A 20,186-nucleotide genomic window follows, 5' to 3' on the forward strand; every position below is an offset into this window, starting at 1 on the left:
TGAACACTACACTTGACCGCAACCTAATTTTCGTACAACAATCATGTAGATAGGACATTGCCATAACACGTACTGTTGATGATACATAAACCACTGAGAACCAGTATACACATAATGGTATAGGTTTTGCACAGCGAAAATAGGAATAGCTTTTTACACACGTTTTATGTACGAACCATAACAGATCATTGAATTATATTGAAAAGGGCTTTACATCTCTAGTCTACCAATTTCCACAACCATAAACTCCATTCTCTTACCTCTCACATAATTAAACAATCATGTCAGGTTGTAGGACAGAATCAGAAATCATGTTGGACTGTATCAGATTTTTTTTCTTAATTTCTGTTACCTGCCATGACTCCAAGTGAGCCCTACACTACCTATTTAAATGAGGAACCAGACTCGTTCATCACTTCATACCTTGGGCATGGTTTAAATTCAGTCATTATCCTTGCTTGAAAGATTTGCAAAGCTTGCTCCAATGATAGGGAGAATATCTCTTTCTTTACAGAACTGTGAAATAATGTGGTAGATTTAAACTAGTGAACCTAATTGTATATCATTGAACAATACTTAATATTCATCTGACTGACACTTCTTCAAATAATAAAAAAAACATTTTACAGTGGGCAGAAAGCTTTAATATATTCATATAAAAAGTACATGTACAGAAAATGACTTAACCAGAATGTACACACTGCCCATCCCTCAACACACTGTTTCATACACGTAACAGATTTTTATAAATAATACAAATGAGCTGACAAAATATGAAGGTCAGTGTTTCACAATTAACATAAGATAAAATAATTACTACTGCAGTGCATTCTTGGTTGATGTATAGTTAACCCTGAGTGTAAAAAATTATAAAACATTGACAAAAAACATGTAGTGGCTTTTTGACCTTTCTAACTCCTATTGGAACATAGCCGTGATATGACAATAGATTAGTCATATCATGGCTAATTGTAACAGTGTCTATGTTTTATCCCAATGTGTTGGCCATTGAGGATATGTGCATAATAGTTCAATTGTATTTTATGATACGAATGCATCCTGGAATATACATTTTTGGCATTAATTTGCATGTTTCATTTGGTCACTACACCATAAATTCCCTCTTACTGCATTATATGCCAGGTTAAACAGCTTCAGAATGCTATAACTCATTAGCTTTGAATGTTGGTACATTTGCTGAAGCAAACTTGCCTATTCACAGCATTTGTCAACGTTCCACACAAAGTTTCAAGAAGCACAATTGTGACCTTTAAACAATTCAATAGTATCAAATTCATCAACAAAAAAATATCAAATGGCTCAAAATTTAACTTGACCTTAATGTACATGCATACAAAATCTTTACATTCAAGTTTTATTTACACATGGTACTCAATTGGATTTAACAGCATATCATCTAAAAATTGCATTGAATTATATTGAGTATTTCATATCTTGATAAATATACAATTATTCAAGAGCATACAGACTATTAAATTGGCAGATCCAGAGGTCAGAAATGTAGAACTATTACATTATAAAGATGACTTGAAACAATATAACCGAAGTCTATAAATATTGTACAGTATACAAAAACAGAGGTGTAGGTAGAGATCAGCATGAAACAGAGGCTAAAGGACCATCTTCAAACAGAAATGATAATCCATTCTGTAACATAGCAAGAATGATATTCACAATACCAGACCTAGTACCTGAAAAATCCAAAACATAACGTGACATGCTTGGGTTGGGTTGTGTCACTATGACAATGTCATGAGTAGGTTCAAAACACGAAAACCAAAATTAAACAAGCACAGGTGACAGAAATTTCCAAAATTACACTCATGTTTCAACTATGTGCAATAGCCTAACGATTGTGGGGGCACGGCAGTCTTGTGGCAGTAATGTGATCCTATGTATAGAACAAGCAAATGTATACAGCAGCACTGTGGGGGCTTGCACACTAGGGGGCAGCATATTGTTTTATTTTCATCAAACTACCAGTAGGTTAGGGCAACGTTGATGGGAGTGGTGGACACAAAAAAAATCGGATTATATCCTGATGGGCCACAGTTGCTTGCGGATCTGCGTACTCACATCCATACCCATACATGCAGTCAACTGATTTGTTCAATCAATCCATTTGTGCAGATAATTTACTTAAGAGAGTTAAGTAGTTTAACTATAGAGTGGTGAGGAGGAGAACGCTACCGTGTCCGTAAGCGACTTCACCATTCATTTTATGGATTCAGTTTTACTCAAATATCGTTTTAAACTTTGTTTTACTATTGACAGTTACAGCTGATTTTGGGATTGTATATCGATTTGCTCTCCTTAAATTTGTGTCATCTGATGTACTCGTTTCAGTGTCTGAATTGTTTTAATCTAACTTTCCCCCACCATATTAGGGCATAAAAACTACAATCTCTGTGTCCTGAATTAGCCTAGTGCACATGTGCGCCCAGCTATATCCTGTCCAGAGCTTGTTTTCCACGGTTTTCCCTTTTTGCTAATATTGTCTTACTTTTTAACTCTGCATTGTTGGGAAAGGGCTCGTAAGTAAGCATTTCACAGTAAAGTCTACACTTGTTGTAGTCGGCGCATGTGACATTTGATTTGACTAAACTAGCTGGCTAACTATGCAAGTTTGGCTGGATAAATTACTTCCGGAGTGTATGGGTCCACAAAGCTCCTCCTCACCACGTTATTCCAGGGCCGGACCTAGCCTTTTGGGGGCCCTAAGCAAGATTTGACGGTGGAGAGAAAAATGTACATTTTAAAGTACATTTCCTGCAATTCTACACATTTTGTCATGGGGCAGAGAGAGAAAAAAATGACAGTTTTACAGCGAATCTCCTGCAATTCTAACCATTTTGCTATGGGGGAGAGAAATCTTTACAATTTTAAAGCTAATTTCCTGAAATTGTACACATTTTGCGAATCGATATACAATCCCGAAATCAGCTATAACTGTATCTGAGTGAGAGTAATTAACTAAATCAATAGGGGCCCTGGTCACGTGCCTGATCGGAATTCGACAATGATTACTACAAGTTTAGAAAGCTGGCAAGACAATCTAAAAATTGTTAGCTGCCATGGCTAATTGAGTGACTGGTGTGCATCAGCAGTTTTTCTGTTATTATATCACATTTAGAAATTGCACCTTGTGTATTTTACTATTCTAACGCTCAACAGTAAGTGTGGCCTCCGAATGAGTTCCTACATTATTTTAAATAATGAAAGTACTTTTGGGTGGGGGGGGGGGGCTGCCCTATGTTTGGAAATTGATCCTCGGGCCTACAATAGGGGGTCACCAATTGCCCAACCCTGTCTTACAGCTACAGGAAATTTCTAAAATTGACAATGGCCAATTCACAAGACATGACACCCAACTCCCTTAGACAAAAAAATGATACATTCCAAAGGCAAATTACAATATGCAAATACAAGACTTGCATTCAAATTGCAGTTTTGCACAACGCTGTGCGGTCCCCCAAGCATGGAGACAACTGCATGTACACAAATAGCTGTAACTAACCAGCTGATCCCTCTGTGCTGGACTTTATGGACTGACATTCATAATTTGACAAAAAAGATGGCGTGGAACAACAATTCTACAGTTCACAGGCATAATGCTTTGAAGCATATGCAAACACACGCGAGCATACACACACACACTCAGACACATTTACACACATTCCGAACTAAGGGGACTGAGCCTTCTGCTCCCTAGCCCCTCTCCTATGGAATGCTCTCCCTGACGACCTGAGCCTCTCCATCACTCTAAACTTTTAAAACGGGCCTTAAATTCCACTTCTACAGTGTCTTTTTCAGTCCTAGTCCGAAGCAAAAAATAATAAATCGCACCTAGCCCACTATTGCTATTTTACCTGCCTTGATTCTAAATGTATGTTGTTTTTAAACACAGAGTGTACAGATATTAGGAACACCTGCTCTTTCCATAACAGACTGACCAGGTGAATCAAGGTGAAAGCTATGATCCCTTATTGATGTCACCTGTTAAGTCCACTTCAATCAGTGTAGAAGAAGGGGAGGAAACGGGTTAAAGAAAATGTTTAAGCCTTGAGACAATTGAGACATGAATGGGCAAGGAACAATATTGAAATGCCTTTGAATGGGGTATGGTAGTAGGTGCCAGGCGCACCGGTTTGAGTGTGTCAAGAGCTGCAACACTGCTGGGTTTTTCCACACACAACAGTTTCCTGTGTGCATCAAGAATGGTCCACCACCCAAAGGACATCCAGCCAATTTGACACAACTGTGTGAAGCATTGGAGTCAACATGGGCCAGCATCCCTGTGGAACACTTTCAACACCTTGTAGAGTCCTTCCCCTGACGAATTGAGAATGTTCTGAGGGCAAAACGGGATGCAACTCAATATTAAGAAGGTGTTCCTAATGTTTTTTACACTCAAGTGTTGCTTTTTCTGTAGAGCTTCGAGATAACTCTTATGAAAAGCGCTATACAAATAAATAGTATTATTATTCAGACACACATCACTGGTGAAAGTTGTAAGGAAACCGTTCTTTGGTTAGATCAGATGGTGGCTCTACTTTCCTCCGTACATTCTCTCTATATCAGTCTGAAAGTGATTCTTCAGCTCCTTCCTCTTCAGTTTGAATGCATCTGTCACCAGGCCAGTCTCAGGAGTCCAGGGCTCTGGGCTTAGACGCACTTTCACTGGGATCTCAAAACGCTGCAGTTTGACTGGGGGGGGCGCAAAATGGTTAATATAAAAGGGATATGCATGGCATGAGCAAAGCCCTCTTGTCACACACTAAAATTATGTGTCTATTAATTCTAGGTTATTGTCCATCTGGTTAGTCAAGTTAACAAGATATGTGTCAGAGTAGGTTTCAGCCTTACTTGAGGCAGCCACCTCTTTGATGGCCTTCAGGACCTCCTTCTCCATGGCTGGGTGGTTACAGATCTCCTCCCAGGCAACACTTATGCCGTTGTTATTGGCCAGAGTTGTCAGCTGCTTCTGGTTCGGTACCACAAAGCTTATCACGTAGTTCTGGTCACTAAAAGCAAGAGAAAATAAAATGATACAGACTAGACTTGAGCATGCACATTGAATATGTTTTAGGGGTGATACATGTAGAATAACTACTAAAACATAACCACAAATGCATTTGGTATCAATGTAAAACCTACACTACCGTTCAAAAGTTTGGGTCACTTACAAATGTCCTTGTTTTTTGAAAGAAAAGCTAATTTAATTTTTTGTCCATTAAAATAACATAAAATTGATCAGAAATACAGTGTAGACATTGTTAATGTTGTAAATGACTATTGTAGCTGGAAACTGCATATTTTTTTATGGAATATCTACATAGGCGTATAGAGGCCTATGTAGATAGGTAGCCAAGTGAGAGTGTTGGACTTGTAACTGAAAGGTTGCAAGATCGAATCCCCGAGCTGACAAGGTAAAAAAAAAAAAAAAAACACTGTTCCTAGGCCGTCATTGAAAATAAGAATTTGTTCTTAACTGACTTGCCTAGTGAAATAAATACATTTTTAAAAAGGACCATTATCAGCAACCATCACTCCTGTGTTCCAAATGCACGTTGTGTTAGCCAATCCAAGTTAATAATTTTAATAGGCTAATTGATCATTTGAAAACCCCTTTACAATTATGTTAGCACAGCTGAAAACAGAGTTCCTCTGTCCAGTGTCTGTGTTCTTTTGCCCATCTTAATTTTTTCAGCCAGTCTGAGATATGGCTCTTTCTTTGCAACTCTGCCTAGAAGGCCAGCATCCCGGAGTCGCCTCTTCACTGTTGACGTTGAGACTGGTGTTTTGCGGGTACTATTTAATGAAGCTGCCAGTTGAGGACTTGAGCCGTCTGTTTCTCAAACTAGACACTCTAACGTACTTGTCCTCTTGCTAAGTTGTGCACCGGGGCCTCCCACTCCTCTTTCTATTCTGGTTAGAGCCAGTTTGCGCTGTTCTGTGAAGGGAGTAGTACACAGCGTTGTACAAGATCTTCAGTTTCTTGGCAATTTCTTACATGGAATAGCCTTCATTTCTCAGAACAAGAATAGACTGACGAGTAGCAGAAGAAAGAATTTTGTTTCTGGCCATTTTGAGCTAGTAATCGAACCCACACATGCTGATGATCCAGATACTCAACTAGTCTAGAAGGCCAGTTTTATTGCTTCATTAAAAGCAGCACAACAGTTTTCAGCTGTGCTAACATAATTGCAAAATTGTTGTCTAATGATCAATTAGCCTTTTAAAATGATCAACTTGGATTAGCTAACACAACATGCCATTGGAACACAGGAGTGATGGTTGCTGATAATGGGCCTCAGTACGCCTATGTAGACAATCCATTAAAAACCAGCCGTTTCCAGCGACAAGTCATTTACAACATTAACAATGTCTACTCTGTATTTCTGATCAATTTTATCTTATTTTAAATGGACAAAAAATTAGATTTTCTTTAAAAAACAAGGACATTTCTAAGTGACCAGTAGTGTATGTGGTATAATAAAGCAGACAGAAGAGTTACCTGTTTGCATATGCACAGATGTTGTCAATAAGGGGGCAGTTCTTCAGAGCAGACTCCACTTTCCCCAAGGACACGTATTCTCCAGCCTGTAGTTTGACCAGGTCCTTCTTACGGTCTACAAACAAAGCAGAGAGGGTCAGTGAGAAGACTGAAATATGGCAGGATAGCACTGAGAGGTTTTATGGCAGTTAGCATTGTTTAGATCAATTTGAATAGTTTATGACAGTATTACTTCATGGTCATAAAGTGTTGAGAGGCAGCTGTTGTGCAATGAACAGTGAGCACTGATGATATTATTCAGATGTTCTCCACCTCCTCTCAGCCACTCACCCACTATCTGCAGACAGCCATCAGAGTGGATCTCCCCCACATCCCCGGTACAAAACCACCTCTGGCCCTGCTCATCTACCCAGAAGTCATTGTTCAGGTGCTCGCTCTTATAGTAACCCATGGTAACGTTGGGCCCACCAATCATGATCTCTCCACGGGGGTGGGGTTGGTCCTGGCTGGTGTATCCGCCTTGGAAACACAGTGGGCAGATAAGAGTGAGGCATGGTGGGAGAGAATAGCTGAATAAAAGGATTGTTTGGAACAGGAAGAAACTAACCACATGGAAACTAATCAAGGCACATAATGAGAGCCACATGCAAATACGGTAACAACAAGCAAAGGAGGCAAACAGGGCAGCTACTGAACGAGGGTGTCCAGGTCATCCATGATATGCATACTATATGTGTGTGGAAAACATCATATTCACACCCCTTTACTTTTTCTACGTGTTGTTGTGTTACAGCCTGCATTTAAAATGGATTAAATAGAGATGTTTGGTATCTGTTCTACACACAATACCCCATATTGTCAAAGTGGAAATATGTTTAGACATTTTTACAAATTCAATTTTTTTTTAAATGAAAAGCTGAGATGTCTTGAGTCATTAAGTATTCAACCCCATTTTTATGGCAAGCCTAAATAAGTTGAGTAAAAATGTGCTTAACAAGCCACATAAGTTGCATGGACTCAGTGTGTGCAATAGTGTTATTACATTTTTTTAATGACTACCTCATCTCTGTGCCCCACACATCCAATTATCTGTAAGCTCTCTCAGTCGAGCAGTGAATTTCAAACATAGATTCAACCACAAAGACCAGGGAGCTTTTCCAATGCCTCACAGAGAAGGGCACCTGTAGTATTGGTAGATGGGTAAAAATAAAGCAGACATTAAATATCCCTTTGAGCATGGTATTAATTACACTTTGGATGGTGTATCAATACACCCAGTCACTACAAAGATACAGGTGTCCTTCCTTACTCAGTGAGGAAGGAAACCGCTCATGGATTTTTACCATGAGGCCAATGGTGCAGCTATGCTTGAAAATATGGAGTGGTACTCGGTAATGTGTTGCATTGAATTTGCTCCAAACAAATACTTAGTATTCATGACAAAAAGTGAATTGCTTTTCCACATGTTTTGCAGTTTTACTTTAGAACTTGTTGCAAACAGGATGCATGTTTTGGAATATTTTTTATTCAGTACAGGCTTCCTTCTTTTCACTCTGTCAATTAGATAACTGTATTTAATTTTCAATACATTTGCAAAAATGTCCAAAAATATGTGTTCACTTTGTCATTATGGGGTATTGTGTGTAGATGGGTGAGAATTATTTTAGTTTAAATTCAGGCTGTAACAACAAAATGTGGAACGAGTCAAGGGGTATGAATACCTTCTAAAGTCACTGTATGTATTGGTTCTCTTAGAGAGAAAATGTAATGAATCAAACGTTATTTGTTGATGTGAAAATCAAAATGTACAGATTTTAAGGCTTTGTTATTTGATTTTGGTTGTGTTCGCCAGAAGATCTGGCGGGAAAAAATGGCGTCCCGAGAAATAATGGCAAAAAATTTGGGGTCCCTGCTGAAAAGGTTTGAAAACTGGTGTAAACAATACAGTAAAATTCTTACTTGAAAGCTCTCCTCAACAGTGCAGTACACTTTATCAAAAATGTTCATAAATAAGTGTGTGTTTCTATAGGCTTAATGTCTTACCCTCAACCCAGTCTCGTAGTTTCACCTCACAGCAGATGAGGGGGGCTCCTACTCTCCCAGTGCTGTAGTCTGCAACTGGAGTCAAAACACACAATCACAGATAAATAAAGACACCACGTAGAGTTTAATACTTGATGCCAGTAGTAGGCTGTAACATGGCCTACTAAAAACGAGTCTCGGAATATTTCTCAAATCAAGATTTTCTTATTAAAGAATAAGCATCAGTGCTCATGTACCTGGGGCATAAAGCAACAGACATACTTGTGCTTCAGATTGACCAGAGAGCGGAAGCTCACAATTTCAACACTGTCATGTTAAGTTCATACACTGCTTTGATCTATGAGGAAAATCAAATCATAGCAAACACAATACATTGTTTTATCAAATATAATATTGTGTTTGTTTTTAAACTAAGAACTTGTACATTGTCCTCTGCCTTCCAAGAAAGTTCCAAGAATCAATGTCCTGAAGTCCTGTTAAATGATATGGCCTTATCGGCCCCAGTGGTTATTTGGCATCATTTGACAAACTGTTTCACACTCAAATACTGCTGCATAGCGTCTCACAAGCATATCCTTCCACATTCAGAATCCACTGAAAAGTGAGAAATACCTGCGTGACCTAAACGGCAAAGCCGATTGAAGCAAAATAGTTATAATTAGTATAGCTGCCATTCCTCTGCCATCAACAATCCCAGTATCACAGAACCTTTCACAGGTTGGGGCTTGAACAAAGACATTTACCTCAGAGTATGTGTGTTTAAAGACATGAAACTCTCAGGGCAACTCAATAGATTAAAAAGAAGCCTGAGCAATAGCATGCTCTCAAAGACCTGTCTTGGCTAAAGCCCAAATTGCCATAGCATGCATAATTATGCATAATATAATTTCCTAACAAAAAACACAATGGTGAAGACTCTCAAATGACAGAGCGCCCACCATTCTCCTACACACTACTACTACGATTAAAACATCTACCTGCCACTCAGATTTTTTACCAACCAAAATATTTCCCCCCCATAATTACATAAATAAACAAACACAAACAGATGACCATGCTCTGTAATGTTTCTAAAACAAGAAATGTATTAGTAAGAAGTACTGTGGTATATTGCTCAATTTCAGTTCATTTTTTGTGACCCGAGTCTTTCAATCCAAATATCAGGATCAAAATGTTCAGCTGCCCCTTTAAGGGCGGGGGGTTACAGTGGTACCGTGACCACTCGAGTCCTGTCACGTGTCTGTGAGATTTAGGATCTGACTAGGGCGTCTCTTTGCTATAAGTTGATGCAGCAGACTCAAACTAATGTTTAAAAACAACCAAGCTTGTGAACACAATGTAAATAGCCAAGAAACACAAGGACAAAGTCTCACTTTACTTTGTAGACTTTTTGAGTAAATTAGACAAACTTGTAGCGCCTCCAAAATTGAATATATCAGCACTTCACCCATTGCGCACAGCTCCCCTGCCAGGCAATGTTTTTTTACACGAGATGGGATATACAGGTTTCCTATGTCTTCATGCAATTAGCAGCTATGAAACAAAACCGAAAAAATACTTTGAAAACAGATACTGCAGCATTTTTCTAACCCTAACTCTACATGTGCTCATCCTTGACTTTTTACTATTTTTATCGCAAATGTAATGCTCTCACTATAGAGCCCTGCACATTGACCACCCACCAATGTGGCTGGTGAAATATACATTCTTACCCACCAATACCAAAATCTACCCACATTTGACAGGTGTTAATTTTATGCCCTGACCCCAGTAGTAGTAGTCCATGGCTGTGCCTGCCCTGACTCACCCTCTGTGATGGTACCTGCTCCGCAGGTCTCTGTGAGGCCGTAGCCCTGTCCCACGGGGCAGCAGAAGCAGATGTTCATGAAGCGCTGGGTGGCGGAGGACAGGGGCGCTCCTCCTGACAGCATCATCCTGATGTTCCCTCCCAGCTGAGCCTTCACCTTCTTAAACAGCAGCCTGACGGACAGGACAGAGGAAGGAAATCAACTTCGAACTTAACCATTAGTTCATGTTTACTGATGCAATTTCACTCTGATATCAAATAGAGCTATTTCGTAATCAACCCTTATCAGTCAGAAGGACACCCTGATATCTGATAAGCAGCATTGACTGGCAGACATAAAAATATGGTTTCCTCCAAAACCAGTCAAAATACACACAAGCATACAGTACACTTAAAATACACAGATTCCAGAGGTAACCTGTCTAAATGACTACCGCCCTGTAGCACACACATCTGAAGCCATGAAATGCTTTGAAAGGCTGGTCATGGCTCACATCAACACCATCATCCCAGATGAACAGCTTCTACCCCCAAGCCATAAGACTGCTGAACAGTTCATCAAATGGCCACCCGGACAATTTACCTCGACCTCCTTTAATATTTATTTTCTTTATCTTAATTGTTTTGCACTGACTCCCTTGCACAGGCTCTATGCATACTCACTAGACTCTACCCACACACTCCAACATAAATATGCTTACACACACACTTTCACATAAACTGCTGCTACTCTGTTTATTATTTATCCTGACTGCCTAGTCACTTATACCTCTACCCACATGTACATACTGTATTACCTCATACCCCTGCACATTGATTTGGTACTGGTAGTCCTCGTATATAGCCTCGTTACTGTTTTTTAATGTGTTACTATTTCGTTTTTTTTATTTAGCAAATATTTGTCTTCGTTTCTTAACTCTGCATTGTTGCGAATGGGCTCATAAGTAACCATTTCCCTGTAAAGTCTACACCTGCTGTATTCGGCGCATATGACCAATTACATTTTATTTATGCACTAATCTTGTATCAGGGATCTGACCTATAGAGACAGCTATGTGCATGTAACAGGATTGTGTATGGTAGATAGAAACATGCTGCAGTGTGTGTGTGTGTGTGTGTGTGTGTCCTTGTGTACTCACATGTTGCAGAGTGGGGCATCGTAGCCCATTTTGATCTGTTCCAGTTTGTAGTTGTAGCCCAGTTTAAAGAGTGTCCTCTGCACATAGCTCATCTCCTGCACCTTGTTCATCACATTCTTGTAGATTCGGTCCATTATTTCCTGACAGATAACAGATAAACATCTTATATCTCTGCTTCCACTGTCTACAGAGGACATAAATGCTGCAGGATAGTTATGAAAGAACCAACATAATTACCTGTTAGAAGATGTCCTCTAAAGCAGACTTCTAAAAATCTCTAAAGGAGCCAGCCTTTTCATAGAACACTAACACATCAGCGATAAGCAGAAAGTTTAAAGGAAGGATGCTAGTTCTTACCGGTACAGCTGCCATCAGAGTAGGCCTCAACACAGAGCAGTCTCCTTTACTGCCCTTCTTGATTTTTGTTGACTGCAAAAGAGAAGATATAAAAATAACATTAGATTGTTGCCCACATTGCAAAAACAAATATATAGTTTTAGTTTTAAATATGCATGATCAATTCTATCGGTTTAGATCAAACTGCTGAGTCTATTACCTGGTCAGAGAGTGTTTGTGGAGAAGAGTAGCCAATCCTGCAGCCATACGTCATACATGAGATCTCAGCAGTCATTTCCAGCACATGAGCTAGAGGCAGGTAGCCAATGTAGGTATCCTTTGGCCTGCACATGGACACAAACACAACTTGGCAATATGAAGATGAGACAACACTTTACATCATCAATATCTGTAACACTGCACCACAGTGGTTATGCACTTCGACAATACTGTTTATCTAATTATCAAGTTTAGTCAAAAGAGTGCATGATTAATCATGTTCAGGCAAGGGTATCATCAGTACATTACACTGTCTGCTGTTTCAAAACATTGTGTCTGACATGGGAATGTGACGCAGAGACCTGACTAGCCTAGTTAAATGTTGGTTATATACTGATAAAGTCGCTGCAGTAGAGTGCTCTGCTCACCCCAGTCCTGGGATCCTCTCACACTGGCCCGTCATGCCAGCGATCAGGTTGCTGTGGATGATCATGACTCCTTTGGGTCGTCCTGTGGAGCCGCTGGTGTACATGACCACGGCCAGATCTGTGGGCTGGGGGCGCTGCACAGCTACACTCACTGCCAGGAGCACAGGGGGACACATCACTTAATAATACTTAGAAAATAAATGGTACAGTCCAAGCCAGTACATGCTTTACTACACAGTGGGAAACTAAACTTCCAGCATATGTGCATATTGTACTTCATCAGACTTTGTTTAGCTGCTTATACATTTTACCATCTCTACAATGGCATTTGGGCCATATGTAAACTCAAGTTTCAGTGCAAACACTGTTTGACATAACAGGGTGTCCTAAAACAGTGACCCAACAGTATGACCTGTGTGTTTTGTATATGAAAAGTGCTGTTGATGTGTTTTCACATACAGTTGTCAGGTTTGGCTCCCAACTCCTGTACTGCCTGCATGCTGTAGATCTGAATGCCCTCAGGGTAGCCCGCCCTGCTGATGCTCTTGTTGTCCACATATATAACGTGCTTCAGGTTGCGCATATCTGGCAAAACATTCTGTCAGACACATAGGAAGACATTATTTGGCATGACTTTGGACATGAGTAATCTCAGCCCTTTAGGGTTCATTCAAGTTTTTATGATATCAGGGGTTTGTTTTTCAGGTGAACAACACATCTCAGTTCACACACAAACACCCCATGTGTTTTTAACTTCCTCCTTCACCTACGGAGGTGATTACACACATCCTGTCTGAAGATAGCTGGGTCATTCGTTTTGAGAAGTGTAACTTGGTAAAACAAAAAAAATGTTGGATTTCACCTAATTTTAACATTCTGTAATAAAGAGCACATATTCAAATTCATTAAAAAAACACATTTTTTCCATCTCAAGAGGTTAAATAACAAACATTACAATAGTAAGGGCCAAATAAAGTAACAGGGTTGACTGCAACAGAGTTGACGATTTCATCTTAAATCAGCCATAAATCCCCTCGTGACAGGAGGAATGGAAGCTTGCGTGCAACACTGAGTGGCAATTGAATGCAAGTTTCAACCCCCCAAAAAATATTGCTAAAACATCTCTAGTCTATCTAATGATAACAGGGTTGATGTGGTGTGATCGACCCACTCAGTTTTCCACCACAAAACATCAGAAAATGGCCAAAAAGAGTAGAACCAGCTCACCTGCTTTTACACTGTGATATATCTATTAGATGTTCAATGTTTCTTTAAAAAAGAAAATAAGTAATTTTTTCACCATATTAAAACAAGAGTTCAGTTCATGTAATAGGGTTCACCTTAAAATTAGGAAAACAAATGAATCACTGGGCCTTTATCAAAGCAACAGAAATAAGTAGGGCTGATGGTGAAACTTGTTGAAATGTTTGGATTACATGAGTTGAAATCTTCCTAGATGTGGCACAGGGTGGACAGAGGGACGTGTCAAAATGTATAATTTTGGCACTTTAGCAAGCCTTTATTCAGATTTATTGAATTATCCATGTGGTCTATATTAAAGGGCACTTCATTTAATATAACAGGCTTTTAAAATGTAATAGTGGTGCACAATTTCTACTTAAAATATCAAAGGGACGCAAAGGCACCCATTTCGTGGAACGACCCAGCTCTCTTTCCCGCAGAGAGGAGCTGAGAACAGCAGTGTGTAGTTAGGCTGGAATGTGAACCATTAATTTCCACTAATAACTCCTACCTTGAGTTTAGTTTCCAGTAGCTCAGCGCTGGTGATCAGGTGTGTGGCCCCACACTCATTAAGCCCATAGGCCACAGCTTCCTCCCCCAGGGTGGCATACAGAGTGACCACTGCAACACAACCAAACATGTTGTTTAAATGCAAACACACAGCACAATGTTATCACATATATTACTGTTCTTACAGGATATATCTTTATAATGCAATATAGTGGCACTTTATCTGCTAGTGTTAGATTATCAAAGAGGGAGATGTTGCAGTCAACGCCTACATGGAAAGTTGCGTCTGAAGCAGGCCTGTGCAGTGATCATCCACTCTGCCCGTGTCTCACAGAAGATGGCGATGGTACTCTTGGGCTGCTGGCCCAGGGCTGCTAGTCCACTACCTAGATGACTGATGATCTGGTCCACCTCATCATAGGACAGCCACCTGTACTCCCCCAGGATCAGCTGCAGCAGAGGAGAGAGCACAGGAACAGGCTATTAGGGTTAGTTCTACTAAGGGCCTTCAGTTCACTGGGGAAAATATCCCACTGGAGAGTCAAATCAAGTTATTTCCAGTGAAACCGTTTATGACATTCAAGTCAATTACTCTACAAGAGGGGATTTCATCTAGGACAGTTAGATTTTATATGAAGTTATACAAACCCACTTCAGGTTGCATAACTGAAGTAACTTATTTCACAGAATCTTCACTGCACTCTAATTAGTTTCTTGTGCGATGGAGTGGGTGTGATCACTCTACCTTCTTAAAGATCTTGCCACTCGGTTGCATCTCGTTCTCCTCATTTAGGAGCTCCCTGGTTCCCAGGCAGTCTGCGTTGCCGAAGCGCTGCACTGCATGCTCAAACAGCTTGTCTAGAGTGTCCTTTCCCTCAAAGTCCTCCCGGGCCAGGTTGTCAAAGTTCTCCACACAACGATAGGGGCCCTCTGCTTTGCCTGTGGTGGACTTGGCTTTCTCTCGCTTGGCCATGGTTTTCTTCTTCCCAGCATTAGTGAGGAAATACCATGGGATAAACGTGATGAGAGTGTACAGCCACATCAATAGGTACACAGGCAAGAAGACTACGTAATGCATGTCAACTTTGAACGTCATGGTTGAAGGTGAGGCAGAAGTGGAGAGAAATAGAGACTTGAGGGAGAAGTGTCTGCTTCAGGGAGAGTTCAGACGGTTCAGCTCTCAGGTCATGGAAAGATTGCCACGGCAGGTGGCGGTAATTACAGATTGGACAGGTAGCAGCACATGCACCCAGACGACTCAATGGAAAGGCTTGACACAAGAGGTCTGTGATGCTAGCTCTATAGACAGCAGGGTGATTGGTCAAAAATTGTTCAGCATAGGGGAAGAAGAAAAAAAAATGGATAGAAAGAGAGAGTTGGAGAGAGAGAGAAGCATGTTAGTCATATTGAAGCACTACAGCTAGGAGCTAGCTAGTTGCCACAAGTATGCACTGTGCATAATGCAAAATCTAATTTATAGACTAGCCACACTGAATGACTTAATTTGTTTTCAGAAGCTTTTTGAATGCGTTTCATGTCAAGGCATATATTCCAATGCATCAAACCTAGCTGCATTTTATATATATATCATTATAGTTTTTATATTGCTGGACAAAATAGCTGAGTTTCAATGGAGCACTGCAATGGCTGATGCAGCTGTTCACAAACATCTAGGCCCATGTTTGTCAAATCTTAAGTAACATTGACCAATCTTTTATCTTATCTATAATTGATGCGTGCAGTGTGCAATCATTTCCTAGCACTGGAAGAATGTTAGGTCAGTGTTTTAAAAAGCTGAATGAACACCTGTATTTATTTATGCCAATTGGTGGTGCCTTGGTTAAGACGGAGAAACAATTATAAGGTAGAATAATCAGAATGATCAACACAAGTTGTAAATAAATAATATTAATAACAATTTGGGTGCTTATATTTGCCCTATTATACATGTGTGAATTGGAAATGTGTTTTTGCATATCCCAACTCTCCATGAGAGGTTGGGGCCACGGCCAGGGTATGCCATTATCAACGGAGACCCTGGAGCAATTAGGATTAGGTGCCTTGTTCAAAGGCATATTGACAGATTTTTCACCTTATTGGATTTAGGATTTGAAATAGCAACCTTTCGGTTACTTGCACAATGCTTTAACCGCTAGCCTACCCTAGGAAAATACCCCTTGAGAATGACGTAGGCCTAAATGAAAAGACTGAAATACAAAGAAGACAGAGCTCAGCAGAATGGTTATAAAGCCAAAGAGGTTAAGCTAGGTTAAGTTAAATGGGAGATTGACAGCATAACATGAAACCTTAACCATTTACTAGTAAAATATTTTAAACATGTAAGTAATATCAGTAACACATTCATTTACTTTCTTACTTCGCTTTTACTTTCGCCAAATTTCTGGTGCCACTTGGCAACCCTTTGGACCTAAAGGTAACTGCCAAAATAAAGGAAATACAAGTATATCAAAAGCAGATTCCATGTAAGCCAAAGAACAGATTATTTCATTGCGCAAGATTCTAAGATGGCAACTGGCAAGAGCAATACCAGCACACTAGAAAGTGTAAAAGTGTCACAGAATGTTATTCAGGACTTTATCCTAGCCTAAACAAAAATAGTATTTTAAGCCCTGAACAAAGAAAAAAAAGAGTTGAGCCCCATCCTCAAGTCCATCTTCTTCTTTATATCCACTACTCAGTAAAACATTTAGACTAAACCATATCAAACCACGTATAATACAATGAGAGCCACAATGTAGCCTAATGGAGGTCAGCTTGACATCAGAGGTAAGGGGAACACAGTGCCAAAAGACCCACATTCCATTGAAAAGGTTATCGAATTGATCTTACTGTTGCTACTGTAACTAGCAGCTGAGCATGCCTCGACAGGATCAGAACTTGTACAAATGTTCATGTTGTAATGCTTGCATCATGATCTGCTATGTTGCCCTGATGATGAAATGCTTGTCACTTGACATCCCTCCAGACAGTCCCTGTTGATGTACTAATGAAGGCTCAAGTGCTTATAGTGCTCATGTGCCACTGATCTGCCTAATTCCATTTACTACATAGGCACAACAAAGCTCAGGCATAACATCCCCGAAAGGAATCAGCCATGACAAATTCCTTCTTCAATCAATATTTTTTATTCAGTGAGAAAAAAAATATCTTCCTACCACTTTCAAATATCCATTATAAAAAAGGCAGGTATCAGGTATATCAGCCCTTGAAACAGAATCAGAATTGTGGGAGAGCATCACATGCACACACTTCTGACCACATGCACACACTTCTGAAAAACACTACACCAGTGAAGAGCAGCCCGAAACAGTGCAACCCTTTCAAGAGAATGAACAAGAGAAGAAATTGGTTACCTTACCTACTGTTCCAAGGCACGCTAACAAAACACAGGTCTTCCTCTTTTCCTGAACAAATAGCCTAGTCCAGACAATGTTTATTGTACACAAGACGACTGTAGATTCTTCACCCCTGGTCTCAGCTCTTTGGTCAACTCAGCTGCACTCACAGAGCTAACATACATTCTTCTGCTACCACCCACAACTACTCTAATCCAATAGGAGTGTATTGGACAGGAAGTGATGAGGTTCCTCTCTACAGTCGTAGAGGGGACAACAGGACAAGACTTACTTAGGTACTTTACACCACTGCGTAAAAGCATGTCATTGGTAAATATATTCACCTTGAGTTGATGTCAATGACCTTTCACACACTGAAGAATACTGTGTGACTCATGAAACATGTGACCAAGACTCATAGCAAGGCTGTGTTGTAAGAAAGGATAATCAATGCTACTGCTGTGTCTATAAAAACACATGACAGAAAAACGACAAAACCAGCTATGCAAGCCTTGTACTGTAGCTCAAGCCTTTAAACACAAGTCTACATCAAACATCAGTAGGAATTGTAACACAAACACCCTATCAAAACAATTGAGGGTGATGACTGATTTTAAGTGTGCCCACCAGACCATGGCATTCATTTTCTCTCCTGTTATTAGGACTGGTACTGCAAATTCATTTATTGATATCACATTTTGTTCTTGGTGAATAAACCATATCATCATCACGTGTGGTGTATACATAACCCATATATAAACCTGTATATAACCCACATCAAATCGTTTGTTCAAACGTTCATTAGTTGTATACTATTGGGAAATGGTACATGACTTTGAGATGGACATCTATAAAATATACATTAAAAAAAGGTCCAGTGAGTGTAGCCATATCCGTGTCTGACCGAGAGTAATCTCTGTCAACTCCCTTGACATAGCTTCGTATCTAATAGTCGTGCTATTAATCCCAACAAATGTACGATCATTGTTCTCATATCTAAAAAGAAACGGGCAACTGTTATACTCCAATGAGATGTTTGAAAACTGAGACCCACGCGGCACTGTGCAAGACACCCATGATGTGCTTCATGTACTTGATATGAATAGGTGTCGTTGCTGAATAAAAATGTAAACGACATTTCCGAGAAAATTACTATGACGTTTTGTCGGATGCCTAGCAAATAAAACATATTAGCAACAACAATGTCACATTGTGGCTTCTAGCGAGGCAGCGTGTGCTGGCCAGATAAGTTACCATTGGGGCGAGCATCATAAACAAATATATGAATGAAGTTGGCATAGATAGCTTTCTTACATTGGATATATAAAATATTGCCAAATGTATGTAAATAAGATGATGATGATAACAGATGATCTAGCAGTTTACTTAGACATTTCCCTAGCTAGTATACTTACCTCAGAACCCGAGACGTCAGCGGGACCACGCCAGGATGAATGACCGACAGTAACCTCCAACGAAGAGGAGACAACCCGGAAACTTTACGTCATATGAGTCCATCTCTCGGAGCCAATGAGAATGGGTCTGAAGACCATGCCTATTTGACGCTTTGGTTTAATTTAGGTTTGATAATATTGTCACTTTATACGCATAAGCATATCAACCAGTTATAAGTAAATAATCTCATCTGACTCTAGTCTACACTTGTGAATGAGGTGGGTCATAATGTAATACAAGATCCCTGTAGACTAAGCAATACATTTTACAGTATGAAATATACATTGCAGTTAAGTCGATATTCAGACATTACACTCTGCTGCATTGTGAATGAAAATACTGGTAATGGAGGACATTTCTCTCCCTCAAATTTTCAACATAGGAAAATTAAACAGCTGCTTGAATGATCAATCTCCCACATATATTGAAAGCAGCCAACTTGAGTGTGTAAATTACTGAAAGAAATAGTAAATGCTGGCAGAAGAGAGAAGTTGTATCAGTAGTCATTTTAACTTAAAAGTTGTGAATGTTATAGTATCTGAAGACACCTATGTACCTTTGTGTAGTGTGCTGAAGATGACAACAGTGGTAGGCCTGAAGACCAACAACGACGAGACAGCCTACAGGGAGGTGAGAGCCCTGGCATTGTGGTAGCAGGAAAATAACCGCTCCCTCAAGAGCAACAAAACAAAGAAGCTGATAGTAGACTACAACGCATCACCGGTGTCTCAGGAAGGCCAAGATCATCAATGACCTCAGCCACCCAAGCCACAGCCTGTTCACAAACTACCATCTAGGTCTAGGAGACAGTACAGGTGCATCAAAGCTGGGACCGAGAGACTGATAAACAGCTTCCATCTCCAGGCCATCAGAATGTTAAAGAGTCTCCACTAGCCGGCCTTCGCCCAGTACCCTGCCCTTAGTCACGGTTAATAGCCGGTACCACCCGGTATTTTACCCTGTACCTTAGAGACTGCTTTGCCCAATGTACATAGAGTAATTGATCACTGGGTCACTTTAATAATGTTTACATATGGTTTTACCCACTTTATATGTATATACTGTATTCTAGTCATGACTCATCCTACACTGCTCAAAAAAATAAAGGGAACA

At 40.0% G+C, this 20,186-nt stretch overlaps 1 protein-coding gene across 12 annotated transcripts; it reads right to left on the minus strand.

The window, feature by feature from the left end:
- Nucleotides 1-621: 621 nt before the first annotated feature.
- Nucleotides 622-19,137, minus strand: LOC129868528 (long-chain-fatty-acid--CoA ligase 4-like). Of its 12 annotated transcripts, none has more exons than XM_055942604.1 (16): nt 19,034-19,091; nt 16,640-16,700; nt 15,008-15,561; nt 14,535-14,712; nt 14,264-14,373; nt 12,970-13,108; nt 12,511-12,661; nt 12,084-12,207; nt 11,885-11,956; nt 11,528-11,667; nt 10,389-10,561; nt 8,582-8,656; nt 6,869-7,057; nt 6,539-6,653; nt 4,888-5,045; nt 622-4,728 (listed from the first exon to the last, which is right to left on the minus strand). In XM_055942604.1, the coding sequence occupies exons 3-16, from the start codon at nt 15,356-15,358 to the stop codon at nt 4,571-4,573; spliced, it is 2,133 nt and encodes a 710-aa protein (XP_055798579.1). In that variant the 5' UTR covers nt 15,359-15,561; nt 16,640-16,700; nt 19,034-19,091; the 3' UTR covers nt 622-4,570. The 12 variants fall into 12 exon arrangements, with proteins under 12 accessions (XP_055798579.1, XP_055798584.1, XP_055798581.1 ...); XM_055942609.1 differs by having other exon boundaries at nt 15,008-15,241; nt 19,034-19,090; XM_055942606.1 differs by having other exon boundaries at nt 15,008-15,244; nt 19,034-19,090.
- Nucleotides 19,138-20,186: the final 1,049 nt, after the last annotated feature.

The sequence above is a fragment of the Salvelinus fontinalis genome, chromosome 13 (assembly GCF_029448725.1).
Source record: "Salvelinus fontinalis isolate EN_2023a chromosome 13, ASM2944872v1, whole genome shotgun sequence".
Lineage (NCBI taxonomy): Eukaryota > Metazoa > Chordata > Actinopteri > Salmoniformes > Salmonidae > Salvelinus > Salvelinus fontinalis.